General features: G+C 38.4%; 1 protein-coding gene across 3 annotated transcripts in view; it reads left to right on the forward strand.

Annotated features, from left to right (window-relative positions):
- Window positions 1–14,340: 14,340 nt before the first annotated feature.
- LOC133252845 (contactin-associated protein-like 3) overlaps window positions 14,341–26,519 on the forward strand; it is a 236,558-nt gene continuing 224,379 nt past the window's right edge. For all 3 annotated transcript variants that reach the window (XM_061425821.1, XM_061425822.1, XM_061425823.1), the window contains exon 1: window positions 14,341–14,608. In XM_061425821.1, coding sequence (XP_061281805.1) covers window positions 14,524–14,608 — 85 coding nt within the window. In that variant the 5' untranslated portion in view covers window positions 14,341–14,523. The remainder of the gene's footprint in view (window positions 14,609–26,519) is intronic.

The following is a 26,519-nucleotide window of genomic DNA, read 5'->3' on the forward strand; positions in this document are numbered from 1 at the left end:
ATCTTTTATTTGCATAAGGATTAAATTGCCCCATAATTGTTGAACTGACTATCTTTTATCCACTGAGTTGTCTTTGTACCTCAAAATCAAAGCTATTGTGTCATGAATTTTGCCTAAAACCAGCCACATTCCCATTTTGAAAAGTCCACCTTAAACCGTTTCTGTTTAGATCCCAAGTCTTGTAAACATGTTCCCACAACTCCTGCTTCTGACTACTACCAAGATTCTGCCAAGGTGGTGTTCTTACTCACTGTTGGAGGTCTCATAAACTTAGTGGGAATTCATAGAAAGATAACCAACTGACAAGTTCCAGTTCCACTCAAAAATGTCCTTATTTTAAATTGAAATAATCATTTAAGACTATGTTTAGATGGGAGATGTCATGCTTAAAGTTAATTTGGTCAAGTGTTATTTCACAAGAAAATTTTAAACCATAACTTAGGATTTACTGTTGTGAAGAAGATTTGACAGTAGGTTTTGAAAAGCTCAATTAGTCAAATTCGGACTTAAAACTATAATTCTTTTATTTTTAAACTAGAACTGCTTATGCTTTAATATTTAATAAAGGCTCCATATGAGTGCTTCTCACTTTTATTTGTTTGTTCATAGAAAAATTACTCTTGGGAAACATCAGTCTGTAACATTGCAACAGGAAACTACAGGAACTATAGGACCAAAAACACTAACATTTCATCATAGCAACTACTGGAAAACATACAGTTCAGGAACCACAATGGTATAGATGAAGTCTCTGAGATAGAAGCAAGTTAGGTGATAAAACATGTTTTTATTAGATTATTGTATCTATTTCTGTGAGTAAATATATAGGTAATTATATTTATTGAATCTCATGATATTTCTGACCCTCACCATTTTCCATGAAGGATTTTTATAAAATCCAGAGGTGATTTTATTCTCATATCAAAAATATGAAAATAATGAAACCTAATTTAACCTAAATGCTTTTGCACAGCAATGGAAACCATAAATAAAATGAAAAGACAACTCTCAGAATGAGAGAAAATATTCACAAAGAGAGCAACTGACAAGGGATTAATATCCAAAATATGCAAATAACTCAATATCAAAAAGCAACTCAATCAAAAAAATGAACAGAAGATCTAAATAGACATTTCTGCAAAGAAGACATGGAGATACACATGAAAAGATGCTCAACATCACTAATTATTAGAGAAATGCAAATCAAAGCTACATGAGGTATCTATCACCTCACATCAGTCAAAATGGCCATCATCAAAAAATCTACAAACAATAAATGCTTGAGAGGCTTGGGGGAAAAAAGCAAGCCCTCCTATACTGCTGGTGGGCATGTAAATGTGTATAGCCACTATGGAGAACAGTATGGAGATTCCTTCGAAAACTAAAAATAGAGCTACCATATGATTCACCAACCCCACGCCTAGACACATATCTGGGAAAAACCATTATTCAAAAAGATACATACACTCCAAAGTTCACTGCAGCATTATTCACAATAGCCCACACATGGAAGCAACCTAAATGTCCACTAACAGAGGAATGGATAAAGAAGATGTGGTATACATACACAATGAAATGTTACTTAGCCATTGAGCAGAATAAAATAATGCCATTTGCAGCAACATGGATGGACCTGTAGATTGCTACACTGAGTGAAGGAAGTCAGACAGAGAAAAGACAAACACGATATGATGTTGCTTATACATGGAATCTATCACATCAGATCAGTCACTCAGTTGTGTCTGACTCTTTGAGACCCCATGAATCGCAGCACATCAGGCCTCCCTGTCCACCACCAACTCCCGGAGTTCACTCAGACTCACATCCATCGAGTCAGTGATGCCATCCAGCCATCTCATCCTCTGTCATCCCCTTCTCCTCTTGCCCCCAATCCCTCCCAGCATCAGAGTCTTTTCCAATGAGTCAACTCTTCACATGAGGTGGCCAAAGTACTGAAGTTTCAGCTTTAGCATCATTCCTTCCAAAGAAATCCCAGGACTGATCTCCTTCAGAATGGACTGGTTGGATCTCCTTGCAGTCCAAGGGACTCTCAAGAGTCTTCTCCAACACCACAGGTCAAAAGCATCAGTTCTTTGGCGCTCAGCCTTCTTCACAGTCCAACTCTCACATGCATACATGACCACAGGAAAAACCATAGCCTTGACTAGATGGACCTTTGTTGGCAAAGTAATGTCTCTGCTTTTGAATATGCTATCTAGGTTGGTCATAACTTTCCTTCCAAGGAGTAAGCGTCTTTTAATTTCATGGCTGCAGTCACCATCTGCAGTGATTTTGGAGCTCAGAAAAATAAAGTCTGACACTGTTTCCACTGTTTCCCCATCTATTTCCCATGAAGTGATGGGACTGGATGCCATGATCTTCGTTTTCTGAATGTTGAGCTTTAAGCCAACTTTTTCACTCTCCACTTTCACTTTCATCAAGAGGCTTTTTAGTTCCTCTTCACTTTCTGCCGTAAGGGTAGTGTCATCTGCATATCTGAGGTTATTGATATTTCTCCCGGCAATCTTGATTCCAGCTTGTGTTTCTTCCAGTCCAGCGTTTCTCATGATGTACTCTGCATATAAGTTAAATAAACAGGGTGACAATATACAGCCTTGGCGTACTCCTTATGGCTACAAATGAACCTATCTACAAAACTGAAGTAAAGTACATTTGTAGAAAATAAACATGGTGTTCCAAGGGAGTAAGAGGGGAAGGGCTAAATTGGAAGATTGGGATTGACACATATACACTGCTACATAAAATAGATAACTAATGAGGTGTACAGCACAGGGAACTCTACTCTATATGCTAATGACCTATATGGGAAAGGAATCTAAAAAGGAAAAAGTGAATCTGTTATACAACATATGTATTTGTATAACAGATTCACTTTGCTGTATACCTGAAACTAATGCTACATTGTAAATCAGTTACACACCAATAAAAATTTTTTTGAAGTGTGGAGACAAATTTAGTGCACTGTGGTGAGGAACAGAGCTCCAATGCATTTGTCTGCTAGCCTGTTGGACTCTGTACTGTATTCTTCCTTAAGTCCATGGAACCTCAAGTCTATTGAAACTGATTTGGTCCTCTTGTCTCAATATCAACCATCCTGTTTTCTTTATTATGTGTCTAATACATGATCTAGGTCAAGGCTTGGAAGATTTGTATGCAGGGTTATTTACCATACACATTTAGGAAACCCAGCCATGTGTCTTCTTTGGTCTCTGGTCATGGTGTTGGCAGTAGGCTGGGTTCACTCCAACACTGTTGCTGAGTCTCTGAGTCAGAGTCCTGGAGGCTGAGGCACTGTCACTCAGGACTGCCTTTCTCCTTCAATACTTCATAGTCTGAAAATTACACCCACACCTTCTCCAGGTAGATTAGAAATAGAATTTTCTTCTCTATACTTTTTTGCTGCCGGACTAGGTTTTCAAGCCTCTAGTCACTCTGTGAACAGTCTCTGCCAGCTGTCTGCTTCAGCAGTATGGGTTGACTTTGATTGTCAGACCTGTCTCATGCTATCCACCCACCAAATGGCTTCAGCCCAGGGTCCCAGGAGTGTGTTGGTTTCCTGAGGAATGAATCTTACCTTCCAATAGAAAGGTTACTTCCAGCTACTCACTGGCACATTACCAGTGCATACCTTGCTTTTCTTCTTACTACACAGAGATTATTCTTTTTACTACTTAGGGCATTAGAACAATGCCCTCATTCTTCCATAGCCATAGTTTTCCACATGAGGTTAAACAAATGCCCCTTTATGCCATATTGAGCCACATTTGGTAGGAAATGTTGTACTGAAGACTGGAAGATCTAATTAGTGGATGGATTTGATTTCCCGGAATCTTTTAAAAATACTCTTTGCTTTATTGTGCTGAAAAATGAAAGTTTACATTAGGCTGTCTGAGTTGTGAAACACAAATGTTGACATATGGAAAGATTTCTCAAAGCTCTTTTTATTTTTCTTAAAGTGACAAAATTGCCTTATGTTTAAACTTATTGAGTAAAATAATATTTTTTATTTAATAGCCTACATATTTTCAGTTTTATAATATTCAGCATGACTATGGAAAGAAGTCTTACATTAGAGATAGGAAATAGTGAGTATTTAGAATGACAAAGTCATTTTGGGAGTTCAACTGGGACAAGAGATTGGTCTTTTTTTTTTTTTTTTTTTGCTGTTGTTAAAGGGCCAGATAGTAAATATCTGGGGCTCTGTTGGCCTGCAACTACTAAACTCTGCCATGCAGAGTGAAAGCAGCCTTGAACTGTACCTACCGAATGGGTGTGGTGGTGTTTCGGTAAAACTTTAGTTAGGAACAAGGCAGATTTGATCCCATGCCAGAGTTTGTTGACTCTTGCCCTAGAAAAACTCTGAAATTTCACATTCACTTTTTATACTCCCTCTCCATGACCCTCCTTTTTAAAAGTATCTTTCATCTGTGTGGTGCAAATATTGAGTTACCAGATTCATATTTATATGTTTGTGTGTGTGTGTGCTCAGTCATGTCTGACTCTTTGTGACTCCATGAACTGTAGCCTGCCAGGCTCCACTGTACATGGAGTTTTCCAGGCAAAAATATTGGAGTGGGTAGCAAATTCCTACTCCAGGGGATCTTCCCAACCCAAGGATTGAACCTATGTCTCTTGTGTCTCCTGCACTGGCAGGCAGACCCTGGTGGCTCGGATGGTAAAGAATATGCCTGCAATGCAGGAGACCCGGATTCGATCTCTGGGTTGGGAAGGTTTCCTAAAGAAGGGAATGGCAACCCACTCCAGTATTCTTGCCTGTGGAATCCCATGGGCAGAGGAACCTTGTGGGGTATAGTCCATTGAATTGCATAGAGTCAGACATGACTGAGCGACTAACACTTCAGTGCCACCCGGGAAGCCCTTTACATATTTACATGTTGTTCATGTTTCCCAAACTACATATTTATATGAAATTCAAGCTTATCTGGGCATGGTGTATTTATCTGGCAATGCCATGCCAATGGTCGTGTTTCCACATATCCCACCTTAATCTGGAGTTTGATGTCCTTTTCTAGATCACAGTCTTCTCTGGAAAATGAAAGTTCTTAGAGAACGGATGAGGGGAAATTTAGGGCCATATTGCCTTTCCTACAATTGCCTTTGTCACAGGTTAGGAACATTAATGAGGAAAAGGAGCAAGATTTTTGTCTCTGGCTAAATACAAGCCCATCTGAACTTGGCAAGAGAAGTTTGGTGGAGCCTGAACTTTATTTCCATTCCCTGAACATATTCCCTGTTCATAGGTTACCTATTGTTTCTAGGTAAGGTGAATCCTGATGGAATCTACATGGAGGACAATATTCAGAGAAGAGGGGTCATAAGGGACACCTATAGATTGTTTTAAATTTTAGTGTTTGGTGGCATTATGGTATGATACAAAAGAGAACCTACCTAGTACAGAGTAAATGCTTTAGTGCATATATGTTCCTTGCACATCTCAGGTAGCACTAGTGGTAAAGAACCCACCTGCCAATGCAGGAAACATAAGAGATCCAGGTTCAATCCCTGGGTCTGGAATATCCCCTAGACAAGGGCATGACAACCCACTCCAGTATTCTTGCCTGGAGAATTCCCATGGAGTCTGGAGCCTGGTGGGCTACAGTCATAGGGTTGCAAACAGTCAGACGCGAATGAAGCAACTTCTCTCATTTTTTAACATCCCAATTATTTCAATTCATTCAACATAAAAAATTCAAAGAAAAATTCTACTTGTATACTTTGTGCTTGCTCGATTAATAAACACAGTTAAAGCTAAAATTTAGAAAAATGTGATTATACATAGTAGTTTGCTGATCTCACAAGTTTAAGTATTATTTCAGTCATTCTAAATGATATTGGTATTTGAGTTCAAATTACATTCCAGGCTGGCTCTGAAACGGGCAAAATTGTTTTCCAGAAAACATTGGTAAAAGTCTGCTAGACTGTGAGAAGTCAGTTCTCATGTTCTCTGGGGTGTGAGAGAACACTGTGTCTTTCCCCATAAACACAGAGGGAAGGCTAATGGGCTCTAGGGACTTCCTGACAGGGAAGATAATGAAAGGTGCCTTCATACCTGGGCTGTTCAGCACCATTAACCTTCCCTGTAATTGAAACACATGAAAGGGAGTGGTAAGTGAGAGGCAAGGCTCTGGTCTGTTTCCTGGTAGGTACAGTTACTTAAGCCTCCAAATAAAGGAGTGACTTTAGATTCCCACTTCAAGGTACTGCTTTTAAATCATTCTTTACAAAAAAAATCAACTAGAGCTACCACTTTTTGTTTTTTAACTCTAATAATATAATCATTTCTTTCTTTTGATCTGTGTTTGTGGATTAAAAGCATATCCACCTCAATAAGGTAGGTGGGTGTTTTCTACTTAATTAATGTAACTAATACAATCCACCATGTAGAAAATGTTACCAGAAAAACAGAAGTCTTAAAGGTTTACCATAGGAGACCAATATAGGATTTAAAGTGGTTTTAGACTGACAGGCAAAAATAGTATTTCATTTCCCACACATGAAATCACTTTATGGAAATGAAAAATGGAAATGCAAAATTTTAACCTAGTTTAAACTGAGGAATAATATCATTTTGTAATCACAATACAAGGAAAATAAACCTAATCCTATAAATGTGTGTATGGACATAACGACAGACAGTTATCATCATTATGTCAATGACAAAACAATAGAGCAATGGAATTGTATGTGTGTGTGGGGGGGGGAGTTGTTATTAATAGTTCTCTATGCCAATTATACTTGTACATACAATCATGTATTTCTGTGATAAGACAGAAACATCTAGAAAAGCATTTTAAAAAGAAGTTATCTTTGCAAAAGCTACAAATTCCTACAATTAAAAAGTCATCCAGCTCATGTCATATACTCAGAGTATCATCTAGTGGCATTTATATCAGAACTTGCTATTATAAGTTAGAGTCTATTTGCTTTTGAATCTACTTGAATTATGCAGTGATTATTTGAACTAAATTAGAAAAATGTTAAACATTTCTATTATCTAAACCAAGATGAAACTGAAAGAAAGCAAGATGTTTCAAAGTTTCTGATACAATTTGAAGTGAAAATGGGGAGTAAGTGAAGTTGCCAGGTGGGAGATATTCAGATGGGATATAAAACAATAAAGGCCCTATATGATAAGCCCTTTACTGACATTATGCTCAATGAAAGCTTTTCCTGTGATATCAGGAACAAGAGAGGGATGTCCACAGATGCCACTTTTATTCAATATAGTATTAGAAGTCCTACTCAGAGTAACTCGGCAAGAAGTCAAAGGCATCCAGTTAGAAAGGAAAAAGTAGCATTCTCAGTATTTGCAGATGATGTTATACTAAATCCTAAATACTCCACCAAAAAGTTCTTAGAACTAATAAACAACTCTAGTTGCAGTCTACAAAATCAATATACAAAGATTGGTTGCATTCCTATACACTAATAATGGACTATTAGGAAAAAAAATTAAGCATCACATCAAAAAAATAAAATGCCTATGAATAAATTTAACCATGGAGGTGAAAGACCTGTAGTCTGAAATCTATGACACTGATGAAAGCAATTGAAGAACACAGAAATAAATGGAACAATATTCTGTGGCTCATAGATCAGAAGAATTATTGTTAAAATGTTCATACTACCCAAAGCAATCTACAGATTCAATTCAGTTTCTATCAAAATTCCAATGGTAATTTTCACAGAAATAGAGCAAAAAAAACCCCCCAAAAACAAAAACCAAATCCTAAAATATGTAAGGAGCCACAAAAGACCCAAATAACCAAAACAATCTTAAGAGGGAACAAATCTGGAGGTATCATGCTTCCTGATTTTAAATTGTATTACAAACCTATGGTATGGTATTGGTATAAAAACAGGCACATTGATTAAGGGAACAGAATTGAGAGCCCCAAAACAAATCCACACAGATATAGTCAATTTATTTATCACAAAGGAGCCAAGAATATGCAATGGGAAAGGACAATCTCTTCAATAAATGGTGTTGGGAGAACTGGACAGCCACACCCAAAAGAATAAAACTGGGCTACTGTCTTACATCATACACAAAAAATAACTTAATGGAATAAAAACTTGAATGTAAGACCTGAAATCATTAGACTCCTAGAATAATACATACACAGCAAGCACCTGTACATTAGTCTTGGCCATGATTTTTTATATATGATGCCAAAAGCAAAGGCATTAAGAGTACAAATAAAGAAGTGACACTTCATCAAACTAAGAAGCTTTTGTACGGTGAAGGAAGCCATCAACACAACGAAAAGGCAGCCAGGCGAGTGGGGGAAATATTTGCAAATAACGTATCTGATAATGGGCTAATATCTAATATACAGTAAGAGCTCACACAACTCAATAGTAAACAAGCAATCTAATTAAAAATGGGCAGAGGATCTAGATGGACATTTTTCCAAAGAACACATACAGATGACCAATATGTGTAAGAAAAAGTTGCTCAACATCGCTAATCAGCAGGGAGATACAAATCAAAACCACAATGAGCTATCACCTCACACCTGTTAGTATGATCCTCTTCCAAAGATAAGAAATAACAAGTGTTGACAAGGATGTGGAGAGAAGGGAACACTCGTGCACTCTTGGTGGGAACAAAGATTGGTGCAATTACTATGGAAACTCATATGAAGTTTCCTCAAGACATCGAAACTGAGAATACCAAATGATACAACAATTTTACTTCTGTGTATTTATACAGGAAAAAACAGGAAAACACTAACTCCAAAGGATATGTGGCAGAGGTTGGGGTGTGAGGGTGGGAAGTAGGTGACATGAGTAAAGGGGGTTCAAAAGGTATGCCTTTCCAGTTATGAATAAATAAGACATGGGCTGTAATGTCTAGCATGGTGAATATAGTTAACAGTACTGTATTGCATATTTAAAAGTTGCTGAGAGTAAATCTTAAAAGTTCTCATCACAAGAGAAAATCTATGACTGTGTATGGTGATGGGTGTTAACTAGACTTACTGTGATGATTATTTTGCAATATATACAAATATGAAATGATTGAATTGTATGTCTGAAACTAATATAGTGTTCTGTGTCAATTATACCTCAATAGAAAAATTCTTATATCAAGATCAGATGTCTATTTTGATTTTAAATTAGAAAAGAACTTTGAAGGATACACTCAACTCTGCCTCCCTCTTCCTTCCCAATAAAAGTAAAGAAAAACTATTACCCTTATGCCTTTCATAAAATTAGAAATTTTGTTTAAAGAGTATATCTTAATTTTTTAAAAATGGAATAAAAAGGATGTTTTTCCCTGGGCACTCATGTTGTTGATTCTGTGAATTTATCCTTCTTTGCGATGTGACTGAAGGAAGTTCTAGAACCTCCTTTTTCTTTACATAATTGCAGCTTAGCTACTGCCATCAGTGGGCATGTGTGCAAGATGATATTGGAGACTGTGAATATTGACTTGGGTGGAATGCTGGCTAGCTGACTCTGTATTTCATTTTAATTTTATGTTTCTCTGATTCTATTTGTGCCAGAATGTCAGGAAAAGTATCTGTGTTGTTTATCTGTGTGCAATCATATGAAATGTTTATTCAGTACTTTTGGAAATATCAAGAAGTATTGCTTTTACACTTTAAGATCTTAGCTGTGATTTTCCTTAGACACCAGCATCTATTTTAGATGTGCTGGTCATTTCAGCCATGTCCGACTCTTTGTAACCCTGTGGACTGTAGCCCACCAGGCTCCTCTTGTCCGTGGGATTCTCCAGGCAAGAATACTGGAGTGGATTGCCATGCCCTTCTCCAGGGGATCTTCCTGACCCAGGGATCGAAACCACATCTCCTGGGCTACAGGATTCTTTACTGCTGAGCCACCAGAGAAGCCGGTATCTATCTTAGACACCAGTGTTAGTCCCCCAAAGTCTTACTAGATTCACGAGGGCTGAATTGGAAAGAAGTGTTGTAAGCAGATAAGGTAGGGGGTTCGTGATGGCATCGCTTTCTTGACAAAAGAGAAGCCATTTTTGGTCCAAGTCATTTTCTAATCAAAGTCTGGCCACAATACTTGCCCTTGAACAGGTCTCAGTAATTAAGGATCTGAAGTGGAAAAAAGAATTCAAACTGTTATCAGGTAAGACAAGTAACAATAGCAAAGATAATATCAGTTTTAAAGACTCCCAGTTCTGTTTCAGTGGTAAAGATTAGCCACCTGGTCAAGTGCAACCTAAGAGATGATGGTGTTGACTTTTTCTGACCCTTGGGATTTCAGTCAGCTAAAGGCTGGACTCTGCCTACCTCCCAAGCCTCTTTATGAATACCCACCTACACTTAATATAAAACTTCCCCAGTTTTGCTGTTCAGGGAGACATTGCTTTGGGACCTGTTGCTGGTGTTCTACTTACTTGCTGCAAGTAATAACTCTTTCTTTCTTCCACTCTTGGCCTTGGTTGTGTTTTTTAAGCTCAACATCTACCAACAGGCAGACCCAGTTTTTCGGGTAACAATATGTGGTTGACAATTCCTGTAGCTGAGACTTACATAATTAGATGCATTATCCTTTGGTTGTTAAAACCCAGGCTTCCAAGGACTAATTATAGAGAACACAGCTCATCGGAGAGAACCTGTGAAGATGCTGTGCACTGTGTGTTTAATATTGTGAGTGTGACATTTATTCTCTCTGGAGTCTGTCTCTCCATTATTGTTCTTCAGGATTTGTTGCTTGGGGGCTTATGGGAAAAATTACCCCTAATAGAAATACTATTATATTTTATTCACAGTATTCTAACTTTCAGAGGATTTAATGACAAAAGTGTTCCCATTACCAGAGTAAAGCTAAACATATTTTCAGATTTAAATAAAACATGCAGAAATAATTTATAGGCAGAAAACTATTGAATGAAGAAGAAAAACGAATGGAATCATGTTTGATCTATGGAGAGCACTGAGAAAGGAATTCATTCCGGTGGGGCAAGCTGATCTTTCCTCCTCTCAGGGTAGGGAATCCTGAGTGCACAGACTGCCCCCAGTGAGCAGGAAATAGGAAACCAGAAGAGTTTAGTCAGGACTGTTACCCATGTAGTTTCAGTTAAAATATACTTTCCTAGGCAGCCTGTCTGCTGTTACACATATGAGAATCCACATACTTCTGAACATCTGAAGATGATTTCTTGTCTTCTATTTTGTGACTCTTGCCAATTTCAAGTCCTCTTTTTTGTTTGGTGTGAGCTCTGCAGTCACACATACACACACACCCATGATTTTGAAAGTTTGAATCATCACTTACAGAAATGTACAAGATTTTGTCTACACATTTTCTTCATCTTTTATTTTCAATTTTTTAAAGCATTTAATTTAATTTTATATTGGAGTCATGTTAGTTTCAGGTGTACAGAAAGTGATTCAGTTATATATACATATATTCATTTTTTTCAGATTCCTTACCCATATAGGTTACTACAGAATGTTGAGTAGAGTTCCCTGTGCTATACAGTAGGTCCCTGTTGATTGTCTATCAACCTTCTTATGTAAAAGAACAAAGTGCTATGGAAAGTGGTCAGGGATTTAGAGCAGAGAACTTGGTGGTTCTGTTAGGCATCCTGGTTCTGTTAGGCATCCTTTCTCCTCTGTGCCCATAGCTCTACCTGATCCAGGTCCCAGTGAATGCACATGGTGTTAAGTACTTGACATTCCATTTTCTCCTGTAACCCTTGGATCAGTCCTCTGTTGGTAAGACATCTATTATCTTATGAAACAGACAACGAAGCTGAGGATCACAGGTGTTGAGCAGCTGTGAGGGTCTCACAGGAGGGTATCAACCCCCAGAGCAGCTGTGTGGCTGGTATATGGAATGCTCAGTAGGCTGCAGCACTTCGTGGGGGTTTCATATCTGTAATTTCACAATGGCTCTATGATTGGTTATCATCACCATTTTACAAACAAGAAAAGTGAAGCCACAAAGTCTCCAACTAAATAAAGTGTTAGTTGCTTAGTCGTGTACCACCCTTTGGGACCCCATGGACTGTAGCCTGCCAGGATCCTCTGCCTGTGGGATTCTCTAGGCAAGAACACTGGAGTAGATTGCCATTCCCTTCTCCAGTGGATCTTCCTGACCCAGGAATCAAAGCCGAGACTCCTTCACTGCAGACAGATTCTTTATGTTTGAGCCACTGGGGAAACCCGACTAAAGAAGGTAGCTCAAAGGGTAAAACCAGGAGCTTTACATCAGCTGTCTGCTAGCAAGTCCCTGCTTTGGGTGCTGCTTTCAACCTTCCTCACTTAGGGCTGCCCTTGTCATGCAGTGGCTCCAGTGCTGATGTCTGTCCAGAGATCAATGTGCCTGCAAGTCTCAATCTCTTGTATGTTGTGTTTCATCTCTTATTTGTGAAACTCCATCCTGAATGTCTGCTCAAGTACTTTAGCAGCATTGCTCTTTTTGGTTTTAATTGGCATCAATCACTGAGGTGCCTACTAACTCATTTTAAATGGATTTCCTGTTAAAGATTAAACAGTTTTCACAGGTGACAACTTTTCTGTTTCAGACACCTTAGGGCCCATGAGAAGGGGTTTCAGAGCTCAGCTGATCTGGTTTCTAAGTCTGGCTTGCTTTGTGACACATCCTTTAAACTCTCTGAAGTTAGTCTGCCTATTCATTAAATGGGCATATAACATTTACTTCAAAAGGATCTGTGACCATCTATTTAGATAACACACACACACACACACACACACACACACACACACACTGGTGTATAGGCTTTAAAAAAATAATGAACACTTAATGTAAATCATTACTTTATTTTAAAATCAGAAATAAAATATTCAGGTCCTGGGATATATAGTAGGTACTGAAAATATGTGTGTTTAATGAATGCAGGTCATTCTACTGCTTGTGGCTTTTTTCAGGGTTCTAAATGCACCCTTCAAGCAAGATTTGCTGTCAGTGTTTCCCCAGGCCTGTTGATTAATGGGGTGGCTGGGTGGGTAGGAAGAGTTCATGATTCCCAGGGGCCCTGAATATGACTGGAAAATCTAGAAAGTTGAGAATCTCCATACTTGGGCAAATTCTCAGAAGTTCTACTTGTAAACTCTTGTGACCTTGCCAAGTTATTTTCATTTTCTATTCCTGTTTTTGTTTTTTACTCAGGTTGCAGAATAGAAATAATAGAAACACCTTCTCTGCTTTGTGTTCAGGCATATAATGCCCTGCTCAGAGCTAAAGTTCCTTTCATGTTCTGATCACTTTGGATGGCACAAGAATGCCTGGAGCCTGTTCATAAGTCTCAGCACATTGCTATGAGTGCTCATAACTGCTCAGCACAGTTTTAGGAGAGTATTGATCCTAGTCATGCTATGCTTACACTGCCTTCATTTACACCTGCTGGCAGCCTCTTCAGAAAATAGAGGAGGCCACCAGGCTTATTTCAAAGTCATGGATGTTGAAATCCTTTTGACTCCATGGAACAACAGCCCTTTATCTGTATAGTCTGAAATCTGTATTTATTTGTGATGCCTTTTATATTGCTTTGTTTTTCAGTATGATGCTTTTGGGAATTGTTATTGAAGAATTTGAGTGAAAAGCAATACACACACAGTATACAGAAGTTGATACAAAACTCTTCATTCATCAATTAAGTTATTCAGTTTACTTCCTTAATGTAAGGTCACTTCCATGATGATGTTTGGAATAAGATTCCTTCTCCCAGGGTGCCAGTTTTTAGTTTTCTGTATCTGCAGACCATAACTCTCAAATCTCCAAGTAAGAATACACATAATAAAATGATGACATTACAGTAGAAGTGGGGTAGTTTTTTAAATTATTTTTATATCCCCTTTATTGAAATGTGTTTTGACATATAACACTGTACATATAACTCTACATATTTTGAAATGATTACTATAATAGGGTTTTTAAAAATACAAATCATTAAATGAGTTGAGAAAACAAGAACAGTCTTTTTTACAACAGTTCTCAATACATGCAAATATTTCCTTCAAACAAGTGATTACTTGTCCTACTTTTTTTTTCAACTAAAAAAAAACAAACAAAAACACACTTTTCCTAGCATCAGTGTTCGTGCTCAAGCATCATCACCATGGTGAAGTTCGGTCTCCTTAGACTAAAGTCCATTGAACCACTCAGCTGCTGAGAGTGGGAAACCTGCAAGTGAAGGAGCCAGGACCCCGGATCAAGAGCGACCTCCCCAGCGTCGTCTGTAGAGAGTTCAAGTTGAAGACCTTCAACGATCTGACTCGCACTTCCGCCCGCCACCGCCAGGGGCGCCCGGGCCTCGCGGAGCTTGCAGCGCGGCAGGAGCCGGTGGGGGGTGGGGGGGTGGGGGTGTGGCTGCAGGTTGGGGCTCCCGCCCCGCCGGCTGCGCGGGTTCGCAGTGCGCTGAGGAGGAAGCGCTGGCGACCCCGAGAGGGAGGGAGCAGGCAGATCCCAGCTCAGAGCACCTGCCTGGACACCGTGGGATTTTGGGGTGGGGGAGCCCCGGCGACTTTGAGCATGGACCCCGTCGCGGGAACCTTTCTCAGGATGCTCTTTCTTTTGTCTGCCCAACCCTGGAGTACATTAGCAGCAGGGAATACTTGTGAGTACAGCACATCTTTTAAAACTTATGCTGACAACTTAGAATTCGTGTTATTAAAAAATAATAATAATTGAATTTTACAAATGGACTAGTTGGCCTGTTTCTGAAAATGAGGCATTTAAAAAACATCGCAAAGTCTCAACGCTTGGATAGGACAGTTTACAATGGTTTTCCCACTTGTCAGGTCTGTGAAACACAAAGCCTGTTTGACTTTTTGTCTGTGAGCTGAATTTTGTCTGTGTGCTGTTGTTTTGAATATTCATTGAGAAAGCTCAAGTTCTAGTAAAACCTAAAATTAGCATGAGAATATTGAGGCGGACAGAGACCAGAGAGAGAAAGAAGAAGAGAAGATCATGCCAATGTGGTCATTTGTTTCTTTTTAATACCAATGCATTTTGTTGGATTAATGTAAGAAAGAAAATCGCTGGCCGACCTGGCCGGGTCCTGCATTAGCATAGATGGTTGCTGCTGGGGCTCTGCGGAATTGGGTACCAAGAATTCGGGAGCTGCACAGGCGGGCGGGCTCCGCAGCAGAGCTCAGATGGCAAACCTGGATAGTCAGAATTCCGGTAAGGATAGACCCTTCAAAGGTAGATGGCTTTTGCTGAAAGGAAAAATAAAACCTGCCATTCAGGTTCATTTGCAAGTGTACATGCTTGTATATTGTGATCTGTTGTGTTTCCGATTTTGTTGGTTCCGTGAAGATATATTAACCCCTCAGTTCTGAACTAGCACCGTGAGTGATCTGAAGATGCTAGTCAAATTGATTCAGCTGACCTCAGGGCATTTTAATCTGAAAATCAGAAAAAGTTTTCCAAGTGTTATTCAGATTAAAATCTCCATCACAGGGCTTTTCTTTCCTTGAGGGATTTTAAGAAAGCCCCCATGTCCTCCTTCCACATCATATTCCCTTGAAGAATTTTTAAAAATCAAGTTGTAGGGAGTAAGGTAAGCTAGTATGTATTTCAAGAAAGTGCTAGTAGGCATGTTTAGAAACTGATCTTGTTTCTGGATATCCAGATTTAGCTGGAGTGGGGGAGGGGAAACAACTCTGCCCTCACAGTGAAGTTTGCACTAAAGTGAAAAGCATTTTGTACAAATACAGTTACCCTTCCAGCATTCATCCATATATGCCCAGTCTGTGATACTTTTGTGCTGTCATCATTTAGTATTAGCTCATTTAATGCCATATTATGTGAGTCACTCCTAAAAATGAGCGTTAGCAAATCCTGCCCTGTGTTTCAGACACAATTTTAATTATCTTTGTGTACAACTTCCATGAGTTAATTAAAATGGGGGCATTTACATGAAATCCGTAGGTCCTGCAAGTCACTTTGTCACTTTGCTGAGAACTTAAAAATGACTAGTACTGAATGATTTGCTAATCTGAAAGAATTATAGAATAATTTAATGCAGTACCCTGAGGTGCAATTGAAAAGTCACTGGAGGTCACTCTTACTTAAAGGAAGCAGCTTCAACAGTCCTTCCCTTGTAAGATAAGCAGAGTTCTGTGCTGCCTTTCTTGTTTCCTTAGATGTGATTATAAGATACTGGCAAGATCAGTTGTTTGTATATTTATTTTTTTCTCTTTGTGTTTTGTCCCCTGAAATCCACAGAGGTATAATGTTCTTCATACTGAGCATCTTTTTAGCAGTCACATGCTCTGAGGTGCTTCGTGTCTGAATAGCCAGGCAGATATCCCTTTCTGAGTTGGATATGTCTCCCAACTCAGTCCACCTGGATCTCTGGCTGACTTCAAATATCATTGCTAGTTTTAACTTTTCAGCCTCTGTTTTATTTAGATGTATTTAGTACTCTTGTCTAAAGTTCAGTGAATTAAAAGTACCTATGTAAATTTGCATTGTTAAGAGCATTTGAGATTCTATAGTTAAAATCCTTGATCACCACACAGATGGCTGTTACAGTTGATCAAGTGTGAAGTATATATTTAAATGACTTTGTAGACGTAAAGATTCATAGAGACTACACAAAGTGATAATTTCTTGGTAATCGCACTTGACAGTATCCTTTGTAACCATAGCTTCAGAGGCCAGTGAATCTCATTATAATCCATATTAGCTAATTGGATCAACTGGGTTTCTCCTTAACTCTAGAATGTTTGGGAGGCATTTGTTTGTATATGTAGATTTATATACAAACAAGGTGTTTCAAGCATGTATTTGAAATTTGTTATTACTTAAGTCAGGGTAGAGGTTTTTTTGTTTTTGTTTTTTTTCAGTCCTGTCCCATCATTTGAGAAATTCTAAAAAGGAGTTTGCCACCTGGATGGGAATTAGGCTTATGAAAAAGAAATCATAAACATCAGCATTGCTCAAAGCTTTTGATGGCTAACCTTTTTATTCCTAAGAAGTATTTTAAGAACTCAAGTAATCCTTTCAGATAAGATTTTAAAACTAACAAAAATGAAATATTCTTGAGCCCTAATAAGAAAATAATGATAACTGCATGTAAATTTTTAAAAGGTACAGATCTTTCCCCCCAAAGGATCCAGAGACATTTTTACTCTGTTTACAGCTTATTCTTAGTAGTAAATCATACAGAGGGGTCAGCCTGGGTGAGGTTCTGGCGTAAGACATCCTCTCAAGATATAAGACTTGCTTGAAACATTTGGCATCTCAGAAATTACCCATGTTTTGAAATGAATCTTTACAATTAATGGCAAGTTTTAAGTCAGGAAAAGTCTGTATGGAGAGAGTAATGTTTCTAAAGAGCAAAAACCATGGACTTTATGTGCGTGTGTATATATATGTATTCTCTGCCTTTTTGAAGATAAAACAAGTTGAATGGGCAGCATCTCCAAATTTTGACCTAGGACTTGATATGTAAAAATCATGTACCTCTACTTGGTTTGCCTTCTCGTACTCTATGTACTTAGTCAAGATGACTAAGGTACTCTCTGTATCTTAGTCAAGATTCTAGTGGAATCTAAGATTCCAGTTCTTAACTGGAACTGAAGAGGAAAGTTAGAATATAGATCCCAAGTTAGAGTCCTGTTTGTGAGAAGATGTGGTGAAGACAGTGGCTGGTTCACTTACTTTCCACTATGAGCCACAAGTGGAAGAAGGCAGTAGCTCTCTGCTTTAAGATTATCCCTGTGAATCTACTATTTCTTTGTGAATTTCCAGATCTTTGGGGAAAGAAGGAGGAGAAGAAGAAGAGGTATAATCTGAATAGAAAATGTCAATATTTTGATTGCATATTTGGTGTTGTAAATCTGTCTCCTGGATCACATATCACTTTGATGAGTAAGGGTCAGTCTTTCCTGTTAAGGAACAACACAATTGGAAGTTAATTTACAGCTGAATTATTTTCCTAGAAGTTGATGCCCTCCCTAACCCTACTCCCCACTGAAAATAAAAAGGACTGAAGCCTGTGTTAGACATTTCAACTGCTGTTGATGGTGATTATTTAACATGAATGATGACATTTATAGATGAAGGGATTCAATTTAATGAGTATGACCCACTCAACTCCACCTTGCAATTTTCTCTAGAATCTTCATTTTGTTTCCTTCCTAAGTGTCCTTGTTATGAGGGGGGAAAAGATATATTCTGGCCCACGACAGGTGGGGCATACAATTTGAATGACTGTTTTAGGAGTGATAATCAGGATTTATTTTTATCCATCAATATCTCTTCTCTTAACTCCTGCATATGTGTGAGAGGTCTCTGCTCATGATTGAGGGTTGTTGGCCAACATGGAAAACAAACCTGTGATCCTCATGTGATACCTAATGCTTGATCTAAGCAATAAATGTATTAGCACCTCAGTTTGAAGATTTGTTATCAGATTTGAATCCTTTCTTCATTGGAGGGTTGGCTTCCTTATGTGCTGAAGTGTTATTGTGTCATCTTTAATGAAAGTTTATTATTATATTCCTCTCATAGAAATTATCACACAATATTATTATTTTGAAATAAAAATAATATAGATAGTATAATAGTGAGACACATTATATGAATTATCCTAACCCAATAATTTGATTAACCTAAGAATTTGGTATAAAGGTAAATGCAAGCAGAATGGAGGAACTGAACATAATGCTTCAACTGCTAAGAAGTATAAAATCACGAGAATTTAGGTGAATGTCTAATAGTGCGTTTATCACATGTGCCTTCTTGAGGATATTGTTTTCAGAACTCTTTGTCATTTCAGTGGGCACTGATTCTGTGTAATTATTTGCTAAGTGTCATCTACATACTTTACTGCTAAGTGAGCACCATCAGTCTCAAGTACTGCTATGTGTGCTATGACTGTATAGTCCATAAAGAAGTTTTCACCTTGGATAATATGGACTAAAATCCTGCTAATGTTTTGGTTGGTGCAGGTTTCTTTGTGTCTCATAGTGTGCTTAATGTTTATCTGAAGTAATTCTGCTTCTCCAAATTAATCAGGATTATCCCTGTGAATCTACTCTTTATGAATTTCCTTATCTTTGGGGAGGAAGAAGAGATATAATCTGAATAGGAAAATGTCAGTATTTTGGTTGCATATTTAGATTGAATTATTTGTGACTGCCCATTTCTGAAAGGCATTAGACCATCCATAATATGTTCCTTGATTTAGGAAGAGAGCCTATCAGAGGATGTGCCCCTGGAACAAGTGAACAGGGAATCCATTCGTGATGTAATGAAACGTGTTGAGGAAAATGAGCATGGAATATGGACAGAAGCATAGTAAGCAATGGATCAGTCTTTTTGGAAAGAATCAAAAAACTAGTAAACAGACTTAAAAAAATCATATTTGAATAAACTTCCCAGAAATACTGAGGTCAGGACATTTTTAAAATTTAGGGAAAACAGTGGCAGTTTTTTCCTCAAAACGACAACAACAACAAAAACTTACTGAGTCCATGTCAACATGGAGTGACAGGCAAGGCTAGAGCTGTGCTTTGGGGGGCCTGAAGCTTGTGCAGTTTGGGGAGACTCTTTAAGCAAACAAACATAATGACTCTAAGGACAGATTATCAGTGACCTTACCACACCTGAAAACCTGTTTTGGGGAGAAGACTGCAGCTCAAGAAAATCTGCTCCTTTGAGTAAATCAACCAAATCAGGAAGGAAGGAAGAAAGGAAGGAAAGTCGCTTAGTCATGTCCACCTTTTTGCGACCCCACGGACTCTACAGTCCATGGAATTCTCCAGGCTAGAATACTGGAGTGGGTGGCCTTTCTCTTCTCCAGGGAATCTTCCCAGCCTGGGGATTGAACCCAGGTCTCCTGCATTGCAGGTAGATTCTTTGCCAACAGAGTCACAAGGGAAGCACACCAAATCAGGAATCCATTTGTAAAAAAAAAAAAAAAAAAAAAAAATTCAAAAGTACTAAATAAAGGACATTCTCAGTAACAAAAATCTCAATTAACTGAGCAAGTTTTAACTTGAATTTTCCCCTTTAAACCGAAATCAGAATTTCAATATGTAAGTATACTTACAAAAGTTTAAAAGAGCTCAAACAATTTGGAACTAATAGAACCAGGGTTTACCTGTAATTCTGATTTAAATCTTGAAAAGCAAGTATGAAATTAACCTCTAGATCTTCTCCCTAGTTACATTTTAGAGCCCTTAAAGGCTTGGCGTCAACATCCAGAGTTCTTTAGAGTAACTTCTGAAGTGTTCCCACTCCATCTGCCCTCTGTGGTCCTCTGTAGCACCGATTGCTTTCAGTGTCTGTTGCACAATATTGGATAACTTTAAAAAACTGAATTACTTATGTCTGCCCATTTCTGAACAGCATTAGACCATGTGTAATACATTCTTTCAAAATATCATACTTGTTTTTCCCAGTTTGAGTTATGTGGCATAATTTTAAAGTCAATGTGCTAAGAACAATTATACATAACTTTTAAGTTAAGCAAAAATTAATACATTGCAAATCAACTATACTCCAATACGAAATTTAAAAAATTAAAGATAATAATATAGCATGATCTTTTGATATTATGCAGGAAAATTGTTTAATAGACCCATATGATTGTTTAAGTATCTAGAAGAATGCATGTATGTCTGACTTGGTCGTTTAGTGTTTGATTAGAGTTTGGACACTACAATTGATGATTTCTTTTTCCATCAGGTACACATGATAACTACAGGTTTGTATTGCCTTGTAGAGCACTGATCAGCTTTTATGTAACCTAGCAATCTCATTCTAACCTTCCTCTAGAAATGCTTGTAAATTCCTAGTTTCTCAAAATACTCTTTTCCTGGAGTAGGCATTAATGAGTTTATAAATCTTTAGCATACATTTGTTCTACATTTGTACGTGTTATGTTTTTAACTTTTTGAAAATATTGCTTTGACATAGAGATTGCACATATCTGGCAGGTAAAAATATAATCTTGTGTGATAATAAATATGCTTAGTTTGGTTGTTGCTTTAAAATACATTTTCTTTCTGGTTCATTGGAAACTTCCCCTTTTAATAATAAAATAGGGAGTCTGGCTCACAATAAATAGTAAAAATATTCTCCTTAGTTTCCAGGTAATGGGTATTTTCAATGTACTGATTTGAAATGAAATTGAAACATAAAGTATTTGACATTTTAAGTAGTTTGAAGTTAAAAGCTTTATAATTTAAACTAAGTAATTTTTATTTAAAAATATATACCCATTTCATGGGCAAATTAAAAAAAAATTCCTCCAAGGCTGTTAATCACAGATGAAAAACAAAAGGTATATCCTACCAGAATATGGATTTTATTACATTTTTATTCAGTAGTATGCCAGGATATGATACTCATGGAGGATGTGTTAGTTATACCTAACTTATGGAGAAAAACATGAAAAATCTTTGCATTTTTAAGTGGCAAATATAGTATTTTCAGATGTGTCACTTTAGTGATATGATAAATGGTGTATCAGATATTTAAATTTATCTGTTCCTGAGTTTTATTGAGGGCTTCCCAGGTGGCACAGTGGTAAAGAGTCCACCTCCCAATGCAGGAGACTCAGGAGACATGAGTTTGATCCCAGGGTCAGGAAGATACCCTGGAGGATGAAATGGCAACCCGTTTCAGAATTCTTGCCCGGAGATTCCCATGGATAGAGGAGCCTGGCGGGCTACAGTCCACGGGGTCACAAAGAGGCAGACATGACTAAGCAACTGAGCACATATGCACACCCAAGTTTTACTGAGATGTGGCTTTGATAACGTATCACCTGTGGTTCCATCACTTGCCTTAGTTGCTGTCACCTGAAGAGAAGGGATTTTTATGCTGCATGTTCACTGGACCTCTGTGGGAGGAAGGGGCTTATTCCAAATAAGATTCCACCTTATTTTGAATCAGTGGCAGTTTAAATAACCTCAGTAGCCATATAACGCTGTAGCTTAGACCTTGTGTTCCCACATCCTCATTTCAGCATCATCTCACTACTTACAGTGTTCAAGACTCAATAGAAAGTTTCTCTGGAACTGGAGTTTAGAAGCAAGCATGATACTGCTGTTTAGATGAATACGGAGTGACCTGCTGCCTTGGGACAGATCAGGTGCCACCTGCACCTCTCAAGGTTGTAATTAATTTTTTTATTTTAACATTTTTAAATCCTCAGGAAACCAAAGAGCTTGATAAGGTTAAGCTGGATGAATACATAAGGAATGGTGAATTGGTGGGGAAGTGGCAGAATGATACTTCTGTGTGCAGATATGTCTGTGTGTCTTAGGGGACAGACACACAGTTCTCTCTGGTAGGGCAGAGAGAACTGCTGATGGAATTAAAAACTGTCAATAGTTATAAGAGAGGCACAGACTGGATTAGGTGACAATCCAGTTATGGGATGGAACTATTTCTTATTTACTATGATGCAAAAGCAAATATTATTTACTTAGGATTTCTGAGTATGTGAGCAATCAAGAAATATAACGACATCTGTCCTGACCCAGTTGAACCCAGTTGAAACTATTGCCTGCATGTGTCAGAGGTATTCTGTGTTCTAGGATATTGGTATGCAGTCACCCTTAGAACCAGCAGCACTTAACCTGCCTCTGAGGCCTTCCCAGGTCCTGGTTCCTGTTAGTATAGTACTAAGGGATGGCTGGTAGGATTTTCATTTAAAGGCCAGTAGATATAATAAAGGGAATCCAATTAGCATTAGAAAATATTTCAATAATTTGATTCAAGTCAAAGAAAGTCATTTTAATCAAAACTATTGTAGAAGAAAATATTTTAACAACTGTTAATATTTAAATGTCTCAGATTTGGCTGATTTAAGAAAAATAATATGTATCTATTGACATCTGTTTGAATGTTTGGAGATTATAAAAATTAAAGATTTGTCATGTAGCTTTACTTTTGCTGTGTTTTTGATATTTAAAAACTTGAGAATAAGGACATTGCTACACTAAAAGTAATACAATGTAAAAAGAAAAAAATAAATAGCTGTGTAATGTCATAAAGCTAGCCAGCTGCTGTGTGTGAGTAATTCTTAGGTTTCTCTGCAATGCTCTTGATTCATGGACGTTCTGATAAGAAAACCTGTGAACTTGACATTTCAAGCATATCCTTCTCTATGTGTGAACTGTTCCATCACTGTGGGGGGTTAAAAAATTGGGGGACTGAAGAGGATATGAAGAGTTTAGTTAGATATATTTAAGAGAGTTTAAGGGAGCAAACACCAATTACTTTTTGCATTCTTAAATTTACAGGGAACATTTCTGAAAAAAAATTGGGCATAGAACACAGTAGAATTGACAAATCTCAGAGTCAGTTACCAATTAAAGAAAGTCGAATGATCTATTTTGAACTCTGGTACAAGGTTAAGAAACATAATATCAATTTTCCAGATTATAAGAATAAATGTTTCATCATCATAATTTACTATTCTTTGTCATGATGAGCTACTGATCTCTTTTAAGAAACATGAAAATCTAATCTTTGGGAGATTTGCATTGCTATTGACTGATTTCACTTATTCTTCTTATAGGTGATATTAATAGGATTCAGTTTTTGGAAGAGAGGCTGGATGTTTGTCTAGAAAAAGATGCTTTTCCTCATGAATTTTGTTGTAAGGTGAGGCAGGAGTGGGAAGATACATCCTGCAGACTATTGTGCACTTGAACAGGGAAAGGACATATGTTGGATATTAATCAGCATCCCAGTTTCCTAGGAATAAGACTGGGTTACCCACTCTCCCTTACCCTCCCTCCCAACCCCCAGCATCCACATGCCAGAGCCTCCCATTTTCTTAGATGAGGTGATGCTGAGTGGCTGCCTGGGCCGACTTGCATGGATTTTGTCGGCCAAAGAGTGGTCCTTCCTCTTTCACGACTTCCTCTGGGCTCCACCCCGAGGCCTTCTGCTGTTACTCCATCTTACAGGTGTGAGAAGGACTGAAGTGGGAGGATGGCAGTGAGAATGAAAAAGTGACACTGCACATAAAGAACACTTTCAGAACTTAATGGTTGTTTGATTATATGTGGAGTAATAAGAAATGGGAGTGTCAAGGATTGGGGTATTGGCAAGTGACTTAAACAAAAAGGAATTGTTCACATCATTTCATTTCAGGCAAGATTAGATCCAGGTGAGGTGATGCCGTCAGTGTCAGCCTCTCTTCGTCTTTCAACCCTGTCTTTCCAGTGTTGGTTTGATGCTCAGGCAACAGTCTACTTGGTAGCTCCATATCCAAGGTCAACCTTTGTAGCCAAAGTGATAGAATGCTTTCTTCTATTTGGACTTTGGTCCTTATCACCTGAAGCATTAAGCATGCACTTATTTATTTATCCCTTCAACCCAAGCTCCAAGAAAGCAAAGACTTCCTTTTTCTTTTTTGTTGTTTCCACTTCATGGTCCCCAGAGCTCAGGGGTAAGTCCTGGAAGACAGTGGGTTGGGTTCTCAATATATGTTTTTGGGTAGGTAAAAGTGTGAATGATTCTCTTTCTCAAAACATCCAGCATGATCCCCAGGTCTATTATAGCTTTCACTGTTTTGACAGTGTTGTGATTGCTCTTTTCCAGCTACTATGACAGGAAAGGGTGGCTTTCTTGTGACCAAGGGAGGAGCCAGGAAGTGACTGCAACTTGATCTTTGACCAGGTGCTTTGACTGCATCACTTTGGAAAGAAAGCAAAATGCACCATCCATTTAAGTAATTAGTTTAACATCTATTATGAAAAGTATTAGCTTCCAGGCTCTTATCGGCTTCATAGAACAGACGGTTGGATAAGTGTCTTCCTCCTTAATCAGATTTTAAACTTCCTGAAAACAGAATCTTCTTTCTTTGTCCCTACATTGCTCTGCTGTTGGTACTCAGTAAGTGCCAAATAAATGGAGAAATTAATATATTTTAAACATGCTACCTTGCAAGTATATGGAAGATCTGCAGAATCCCCCCATGTATTTTATAATTTTTTTATTTTAGGTGATCTAATAAAAATGAATTTTCATGTGACTGTCCCTGAAGTCTCTATCAGCCACTGATTTGTTCATGGAAGCATCCATTGGCCCATTTTGAGTGTCTTATTTTCTTTTAGTAGCAAAATTTCTGACATAATTTCTAGCCCAAAGTGAAGTGAAAGTGAAGTCGCTTAGTCGTGTCCGATTCTTTGCGACCCCATGGACTGTAGTCTACCAGGCTCCTCTGTCCATGGGATTTTCCAGGCAATAGTACTGGAGTGGATTGCCATTTCCTTCTCCAGGGGATCTTCCCGACCCAGGTTTCCCGCATTGTAGACAGACTCTTTACCTGGTCTGAGCACCAGGGAAGTCTCTAAGAATTGCTGTGAAGTCCTAAGGGAGAGCTTGAAAAGGTCAAGTGTCAAGAGAGCTACCGAGGACCAACAAGCAGCAAAGAAGAGACCTTCCAGCAAGTGTTATTAGACAAGATGAATGTATCTAAGGAGATCTTGATCAAGTCTGATCTCAGTCAGGCTCCATGTTCAGGAGGAGCCTAAAACAGAGGTGTCTGGAAGCAGTGTGAAATTGGCATTCTCCATAAGTCTGGTTCATAGGGTCTACCTGATACTTGAAGCAGTATCTAATCTAGGTGGGAAAGGCTCCCTGAACATCAGGGCAAAGGACATGCAGGTGGCCAGGTGGCCGCTGCACTTCAGTGAGTTCAGTGAGGTGTCCAGTTATTTCCTTGACACCTACACGTCTAAATTTCTTTGAGCCATACCTGCCTCTGGGAGTAGGAGCCATGGACTCTGTGTCCAGTAACTTGTGACATCAGGAGGAAGTTCCCACTGGGCTTGCAAACTTGACCCCCCACCCCTGCCCTCAGTCTGGGCTGAGGGATTTCTGAGTCTGGTTGTTATTGTCAACAAAATCTGTTATTATCTTTGAAAGTTTTTATGACTAGCTAGCTCAAGGGCATGACAATATACACATGCTGTCACATAGAGAATATCTGTATTTTCAAATGAAGATTGTTTCTATTTTGAGAATTACACAGAAGGGCACGGTGGAGGTAATATAAATGAGGATGATTCCAGCAGCACTCTTTCAAACAGCATAAAGCTACAAAATTCAACAAAACATACTAATGTAATGAACCACACTTTTAGATAGGCAGTGGAGTGGAGTGGTTATGAGAGGAATGTTTGGATTGGAATTCTAACTTCACAGGTTAATGCCAGCTGTATGACCTTGGGTAATGGACTTATCCTTTCTGTATCTCAGTTTCCTTGTCTCTAAAAATGTAAGTAACAATTATAACCCATCTCAGAGGATTGAAGATTAAATTGGGCTTCCCAGGTAGCACTCGTGGAAAATAACCCACCTGCTAATGCAGGAGACGTTAGAGAGGCTGGTTCAATTCCTGTGTTGGGAAGATCCTCTGGAGGACGGCATGGAAATCTACTCCAGTATTCTTGCCTAGAGAATCCCGTGGAGCCTGGTGGGTTACAGTGCATAGGGTCACAAAAGTTGGACACTACTGAAGAGACTTAGTATGCATACATGAG

This window comes from Bos javanicus, chromosome 8 (genome assembly GCF_032452875.1).
Source record: "Bos javanicus breed banteng chromosome 8, ARS-OSU_banteng_1.0, whole genome shotgun sequence".
NCBI classification, from domain to species: Eukaryota; Metazoa; Chordata; class Mammalia; order Artiodactyla; family Bovidae; genus Bos; species Bos javanicus.